The 8,511-nt window shown below is 38.1% G+C and overlaps 1 protein-coding gene across 1 annotated transcript in view; it reads left to right on the top strand.

Annotated features, from left to right (window-relative positions):
• znf330 (zinc finger protein 330) overlaps positions 1 to 5,294 on the top strand; it is a gene marked incomplete at its 5' end in the record, with an annotated part of 8,395 nt that extends 3,101 nt beyond the window's left edge. The window contains 5 exon segments of the mRNA XM_035659456.1: positions 278 to 404; positions 493 to 597; positions 755 to 801; positions 3,076 to 3,193; positions 4,428 to 5,294. Of these exon segments, the coding sequence (XP_035515349.1) occupies positions 278 to 404; positions 493 to 597; positions 755 to 801; positions 3,076 to 3,193; positions 4,428 to 4,696 (666 nt within the window). The 3' untranslated portion in view covers positions 4,697 to 5,294.
• Positions 5,295 to 8,511: the final 3,217 nt, after the last annotated feature.

Consider the following 8,511-nt stretch of genomic DNA (forward strand, 5'->3'; position numbering starts at 1 on the left):
ATATATATATATATATAGTAGTATCAGATAATGCTGTTATAGTGTACCAGAACAATGATATAAATGATGTACAGCGTGCAAGTGATGAATGACAGCCCAATGCTCAGTGATCTGTGAGCACTACTAAGCGTGTAGCAGGTTTTAAAATAACCTGCGATACAGTACTTTATTTTTGGTTTAAGGTCAGTTTATTTGTTTTTGTACAGGAAGCTTCAGAAAAAGATCTTCATGGCAAATATTTGATTTTCTTTTTTACGTTGTAATTTTCTTCCACAAGGGTGCAGTATGTGACTTCTGTGAAGCTTGGGTGTGCCACGGCAGGAAATGTCTTAGCACTCATTCCTGCGTGTGTCCTCTGACTGACGCAGACTGCATTGAGTGTGACCGCAGTGTGTGGGATCATGGTAAGACCCTGTCGTTTGATTGAAATTCACCCAGCCACAGCAGTGTCACATTAAAGATCACCACTGACTGTCTCAACTTCCTGATTAGGAGGGCGAATCTTCCGCTGTTCCTTTTGTCAAAATTTCTTGTGTGAGGATGATCAGTTTGAACACCAGGCAAGCTGCCAAGTCCTTCAGGCAGAAACATATAAATGTGAGTCATTCGTTTTGCCTTTCACAATGTCCTTTTTGTGGTTAATGGGGGGAAAGTAAAGTGTATCGGAACTGTTCCAGAGAATAATATCCAGGGGGTATGTGTGCCAAAGAGCAAATGTGATTTTTGTTTCGCCTTTTCTTACGTTCCATTTTAGGTGTTTCCTGTAATAGACTGGGACAGCACTCCTGCCTGCGCTGTAAGGTGAGGGTAACATCTATCCTCACTTCAGAAAACATAGTGGAGGGAGCTTACATGTTTATCGGCTACTTAAGAACCACTAGACCTTTTTCTGTAAAGCAAAAATATGGTATCAGCTCACATCTCCTGAATGATAAGAAAGAGCCAAATTGAATCCTCCCTCTTATTTGCTTTTGCGTTTAGTTTACAACACAACAGGAAATATTCCTGGTATGCAGGAAATATGCAACTGAAACTAAAATTAAAATAGAAAATGTTCTACTAGACGGCAGCAAGAGAGCGCTCCAACCAGATAAAACTTGATGTGGCCAAATAAGGCCAAAGCTGCTGTCCACAGAACAGGTTTCCCCTCCTTCACTGGGTTACAGCAATGTGCAGTTTGTTTACAAACAAACACAAGTTGTTTACCAATATGCGAAGTTATCTAATTGCAGCTTTATCTGAAAAGGGCACACGTTTTTGAAATGACTCAGCAAGCTTGTGAATAGTATAAGTTGGTTTAAAGCACATTTTTATTACATATACAAACTCAGTGTGCTTTACATAAAATACAATATACAACAAAAAGTAACATGTAGAGAATAATACAATAAATGAAACACAAGAAATTGCTGCAGGCTACAAACCGTCAAATAAAATTGGCAATCAGAATCAGAAATACTTTATTGATCCCCTGGGGGAAATATGTTTGTTACAGTTCTACTGTTTTACTTGAAATGAATGTATAGGTATGTACATAAAGTAAAAATAAAAATGGAAAATAGAAATATAATAAGAGTCTATATACAAAGTAAATGAGCCCCCCTGGTGACATTGGATCAAAAAAATGTATCCAACGTCACCAGGAGGCTCTGTAATTTTGAGCAGCCGAATTAAGTGTCTCTTGCTAAGAATTACTCCATGCCTAACCGCAAGTGACTGAAGTATGTCATTGTAATTCATTCCTATATTAAAATAAAATAAAATTAATTCAAACTTGTCCATGTTAACAATCAACAGTNNCAATAGTTATCTCGTGCCCACGCGTTACTATCTCGTGGCCACAAGATAGTTAACGCATTATTTTTTTTTTTAATCCAATGTCACCAGGGGGGCTGGGGGGATGGTGTTGCAGAAGTTATAGATAATTATAAAATAATAAACAAAATAATAAAGAATCACATAATAATCAAGTGAATTGCACGTTGACCCGGATATTGCACCTTAATCGACTTATTGCACATTACTAGCACCAGTTTAATGACTAGTGACTCAGAGTTTTGACACTCTGAGGGAGGAGTTAAAGAGTTTGATGGCCACAGTCAGAAATGAGGTCCTGTGCCACTCAGGCGGAATGAGTCTTGCACTGAAGAAATTTCTGTGTCTGCCCAAAGCACCCACCCACACAACAGATTAACACAGACACATGCAGTATAATTACATAACAAACACACTTTCAAGTCAGGTTTTAAATGACAATACTCACATACCCATATGTACATATGTAATCATTCCACCTGTCTATCCTGGCCGAAATGCATCCCTTTGTACACACAACAACAATAATGTGGTATTCCTCATTCTGTGTAAACATGCACTTCTTAAGTTCATCTGAAGGAACAAATGTGCTGACTGTCTTTGTTTTTTCCTCCAGACTTCCTCTTACTACAGCAAAACAGAGAGAGAATTTTGGAGTAGGAAGAATGCACTTTTGGACAAAAATTCTAACTGTTGATACCTCAAATTCAGCTCACCTTTAGCGTGTACCTTTTTTGCCTTAAAGTCTGTAGATCATTCATTAATTTATTAATTATTCCATAATTTCCCATCAGGAACAAAATGAAAACTATATTGAGTCCTAAAGCTCTAGTCTGCAACGTTGCAAAACGTCTTGCGCCCATGTCAACAGGTTCAAGTTCACTAGAGAGCTGCCACAAACAGACAGTGAAAAGTATATATGAATAGTCATAGCAACAATTGTTCCAGCAACATACACACCTTTTCTTTACAGTTCCAATGTCTTTATCGAAGGTAAACTCAAGGTAGGAAGACAGGGCTGTTTGGTTTAGTTTGTCACAGGAGATCAGAATTTATCAGACTGTGCAGGAGGAGGCAGGTGAGAAGCTCTATACCTGAGGCAGAAAAGGAAGACACAATGATGAATGAACTAGTCTAAACAAGCCTGAACAGTCATTAGATTTAATTTTCATATTTTCAAATCAGAAATTAAACTATATATCAAGATAATGCGTGTGCTGTTAATATTTACATGTGATGATTTGACCATTGTCCTCTCAGGCCTGTTACTGTGATGACCATGCCAAGAGTAAAGTCTTCAAACAGGAAAAAGGAAAAGCTCCACCCTGCCCCAAGTGTGGTCACGAAACCCAGGAGACCAAAGACCTCAGCATGTCCAGTGAGTCTAACGCACAAACTACTTAAAGTTGTTATTTCCAGTAAATCTGCCATTAGGAGGAAATTGCTAAATCATGACTTTGAGAAACGAAACAAGAAGAGTGAAGACGTTTTTGAGAAATTACATTATATTTCCCATAAAAACTTGTCACAAATGTGTCTCTCTTTTATAGGTTTTGGTTCCTCATATCACCTTTTTATTTAACATTTACTCACAATTTATTTTGACATTGACAGATTTATTTTTACTACTCGTTAACAAAAAGAGACCAAATGACACTTAAACCATGTTTTCTTTGATCCTGTGTGACTGCTTCACATACAACATTGCAGTATTACAGGATAACCTAATGTGATGAAATTGATTTATTCATCTTCAAGGATGAGACACCCTTGACCATGGAAAAAGTAGTTTGACAAAACATTAACTCAAGGTACACTTGGTACACACACAAGATTCTGCAGTTCAGCTGCTGTCATTTGACTGTTATCTCTTTGGGCTTGTTGGCATTAGAGAAGTGAGACACATTGTGTGAGCTCAAAATGAGTCAAGCAAAATCTCTGTTCTGCTCAAAGAGCTTGGTTGAAAATCTAATCTGTTGTGACTCACAAAAGGCTTTACAATATGTATGCATTATTACAATCTGGTGTAACAGAGTTACAGTTTAAATAAGTGTTAAAAGATCATTTAAATGCATTTTACACTGTGATACTGCATTAAATCCCAGTAATGACTTACATGTTTAGTGTACCATAGATCACCCAGATCAGTAATATGTTCTCTTATCTATCAGACTGTATAACTAATTTATTGGCGCGTGAGCAGCCATTCAAATTGGCTAGGAAACATCTGTTTTCTAAAAAAAAAAAAAGACAGAAGCTAATTTATTTAACATTTACTGTTTTTCAAAAATCCTCAAAGACTCTTCAGATCAAATGGATGAAAAAAAAAAACTTCCTTCCACAGTGGATATTTTGTTGTTTTTTAGGAAAACAAATACTTTGCTTTGTGACTCAGATGCTACCGTAATAATACATGAGAGGCACAAACTTGGCACAAATTGACTTTTTAATACTTACTGAAATCATTTTAAACGTTAATTACATGAACATGATTTACTAAAATTTTCTGAAACACAGAATTGATCTCGTCTGACTTTTTTTGTCACTTCACCATCCCAGTGAGTGAAACGTGAGTGAAACCTGAGCTAATGTCACAACTGTGTTCTCTGCAGCCCGCACGCTGAAGTTCGGCCGCCAGGCCGGAGCTGATGACGACGACGATGATTACGGAGCGTCAGGTTACGATTCCTACTGGAAGAACTTAGCATCTGGAGGCGGAGACCAACAGGACGACTATGGAGAGGAGGATGATGATGATGATGAGGACGATGACGAGGAGGACGATGACGAGGAGGAGGAAGATGAAGAGGAAGAAGAAGAAGGTGAAGAGGAAAAGGTCGCTGATTCTGTGGCTGTTCTTAAACTGGACGGGACTGCCTAAACTGAGACAGAGACTAGAGAAACCTGTACAGTCCCAACATGATGATTGTTACACGTCAGGAATGAATAAAGACATACAGAGGAAGAATTGCAGAGTATAGTTGGCATAACTGGGGCTGGGTATCAACACTAGGGCTGTTACGACACACAGACTCTTTACCTAACTAGAAGCGTCGGAATTAAAATATTGAGCAAGTTTTGATTTTAATCAGAAACTGACTTATAAGAACATAAGTAAACTGTTATAAATTATTAATCTGACCTGACATCCACTGCCAACATACATTCCTTGTTTTTGATAATAAATGGACATATTTCAGTTGGTACTGAAAAAGTATATAAAATTCTATATCCAGTCCTGGAGACGTCTTGTTTTCTGCTTTTGTTGTTACATTCAGGGCCCTCGAGGGGGACATATAGACCATTTACATTTTGACACAAACAAGTAACAGAGTTGCAAACAATAAATTTGCATTTCAAAGTTTTGTTTGAATGATTTTCTCAATGTTCTTTAACATAGAAACACAGGAATCATAATAATGTAACAATGCTGTATAGGTTTCTGTTATGACAATCAGTTTGAATTATTTCAACTTGGATATGGATATCGTGTTTTTTTTCTTAGCCTTAGCCACTGTAGCTGCATGGAGGAAGACAGTCAGGGATGCAAATCAGAGCTCCAGCTTGCAGAACAAAAATGGCGCTGAGTTTGTTACCAAATGAAGAAATTTAAGGTCAACGACTAGATAATTCTTACAGAAATGCACATTGGGTGTCATAGTTAACTTCTCTACCTGTGTGTTTGTTTGTTTATATGGTTACAGTCTTGTACCAGTCATATTTTCTAATGTAGTTGGTCATCCTTTGTACTGAACTGATGATGCATCCAGGAGAGTTTCATGACCATCCGAGCCTCGGAGGTGTTGGTCATCTTAACACTGTAAACTACATGAACAGAAAATGAACATGACTTTCACTTCTGGTTGCCTGAAACAACCTGTCTCACTTTGCAACTCAATAATCCCTTTTGGCCCTCATGATTTGAGTTCATATAGTACCTACTTTTCATGGTTTTATTTAACCTTTATTTAACTAGGAGAAGTCTCATTGAGATTAAAAATTCTCTTTTACAAGAGAGTCCTGGCCCAAGACAGGCAGCCATCCACAGTTCCAACAGTTTAACAGACCAATCATTAAAAAACAACAAAAAGAACATTATAGAGTCACAGTCAAGAACTCATCAAACAAGGTACATGTACAGACAGAAAGAGCAGCTTTTAACATCATAAGAAAGTTAAACCTGTTTATGGAACCCAGGCTTTAAGTTTTAGCCATTTTTGCACTGGTTCCAATGAAAAAAGGAGCAGGCATAAACTAAAAGCCCTTTTCCCCAGTTCAGTATGGACTCTAGGCCACCAGTCAGTAAAAACCAAGTCCGTCAGGAGGCGGAGCTAATAAGTGCCTGTGCTTTTCTGAATTACTTTACTTCTGCAGGTATGTAGGGAAGAACAACCAAGGATAGTTTTATAAATTGGATATTGCCAATACTGGAGTCTGCGTGGGACAGGGCAAACCATCCAAGCTCGAAACAAAAAGGCAAGTTTGGTGCGTGAGGTTTTTTAAATTAGTAAAATCTCAGTGCTTCTTGTGATAGGACCCTGTCCAAAACTGTAGGGCATTTTGAAGATGCATTCATATATAAAACATCACCATAGTCCAACACAGACAAAAAGGTTGCAGCAACAAGTCTTTTTTTGGCTTCAAAAGAAAAACAAGATTTGTTTCTAAAGTAAAAACCTAATTTTATCTTTAAACTGACTGACACGAATGTGCCAATCTGCTTCAGAGGCCACAAAAACAATAATGTAATGGTATAATTAAATGGGCAGCTACTTTCAGTCAGTCATTGTGGTAACTATCTTTGCAGAAAACAATACAAAGCTGTATTTGAGCTGAGATTTTTTCTGCCTTTTTCCAACTCATTTGTCAGTGAAGCAATTAGCTTCTCTGCCCTCCTATTAGAAACCGTTTAAGCCTTCAGTTATTTCAAATACTCAATTGAACTGTTCCATTTAGACTGCAAGTCTTCTATCTTCAGCCTATCAAGCAACACTGACAGACTGGTGTTCCCTGGCAGTGACACAGGCTCTCAAAGAGATGTTTCATTATCACCCCGGTCTCATTTCTGTGCTGAGTTTTATCATCTGAAGTTAAACTCAACATTAATAAACATCTCAATGCTCTGACAGGGACAAGAGCCCCTTTGTAAGTCTACTTCAGCTCACACTTTTGTTTTAGTTCAGTTTCTTCAGTGTGAATAAGAATCTGAAAGATAAGTTCATCCATTAGGATGGATGCACCACTATTCATATACAGTACATCTATACATATACGTTCTATTCAAGTGTCTCAGTAAGCCAAAAATTAAACATCAGAATCAGCAATTTCTTATGACAGGCTGATGAGATGACGCTTGAAATATACTGTTAACTACACTAATTGCTTATAAAGTTTCCGAAATGGATAGCAAAGTTGCTATTTGCAATGATTGCTCGGGGCCAGTCACTCCTTCAAGTTCAATTACCCATCTTAAGAGCTGTCATCCCCATCATCATGATGCATTTGTGAAGAATGAAGAGAAACAGGCACCAGAAGAGAAAAAAAAACCTGTCATCAGGCTCTTCAGTCTTACTACAAAGCCAAAGAAAATAACCACGACCACCCCAGGGCCAAAGGCATCAATCAGAAACTCCTGGAGTGTACTGTTCTAGACAACCAGCTGTTTTTGTTGGCTGAAGATGTCAGAATTTGTGGACTACGTTGAGCCACACTCTACACGATGCCCAGTCTCAGGTATTTTTCAGTGGTGGCCTAACCTGAGTTGCAAGCCGTCATCTTATTTTTGAATTATTCAGTTAATATTTTATTGAGCATACGGTCTGTAAAGCATATAGTTTAGGGTCATTTATTCACCAGTGTGAAAAAGACTACTACTACGTCTATAGAATCACTGTACGGCATCGGCCAAAATGAGCAAGAAAATATATTCAATATTGAGCATCCCTAAACTGAGCACTCAGATGTGTGCTGCCTGCTACTCACACATGACAGATTCTGTTGCAGCCTCAGTTCATTATACATTCACGCAATAGGGCAACGTACTGTATTTAAGCCTTCGGTGCTCAGCTGCTGCTGCCTTTTCTGAAAGCACCCCTGCATCCACCTGTAGGCTTTGAGACTAATGTACCCTGGAAGGTATGTCATTGTCAAACCCCTTAGTGCTTGGTGTATTCTTGTGTGGAGTGACAAGGTCAGAGCTTAGATGCTAAATAACAACTCCGTACATATTATGCATTCACGTAACAACCAGTTGGCTGGCTCAAATATACTTAACACAGAAAGATGGCACTGTTCCACGGCGTTACCCTGCAAGCTATTTATTTTGTGTATTATACATTTAATGTTGTGTGTCTTTGGAATGCATTACACAAAAGCTGAAACTTCAAAACTTTGCCTCACTAATCCTGCACTTAGCTCACCTTAACATTTAGTGTAACATTTAGGAGGAAACTGAATATAATACTCATAGGTATGTTTTCATAATATAAGAGAATTTTTAAGAAGAAGAGAATATAAGAATTGTTGTGTTTTCATTACCTTAGAATGAGCTGTTGTCCACAAACGCCATGGGTCGCCTTTTATGGAATCTGCCATGTAGAACCACCACGTTTCTACAGTAGCCCAGAATGGACAAACCAAACATTGACTGTAGATAGTTTTGCGGCCACCATAGTTTCTCCTACACACTTCACAGCC

The sequence above is a fragment of the Morone saxatilis genome, unplaced genomic scaffold (genome assembly GCF_004916995.1).
Source record: "Morone saxatilis isolate NCDOM2014 unplaced genomic scaffold, NCSU_SB_2.0 Contig17, whole genome shotgun sequence".
In the NCBI taxonomy this organism is placed as follows: Eukaryota; Metazoa; Chordata; class Actinopteri; family Moronidae; genus Morone; species Morone saxatilis.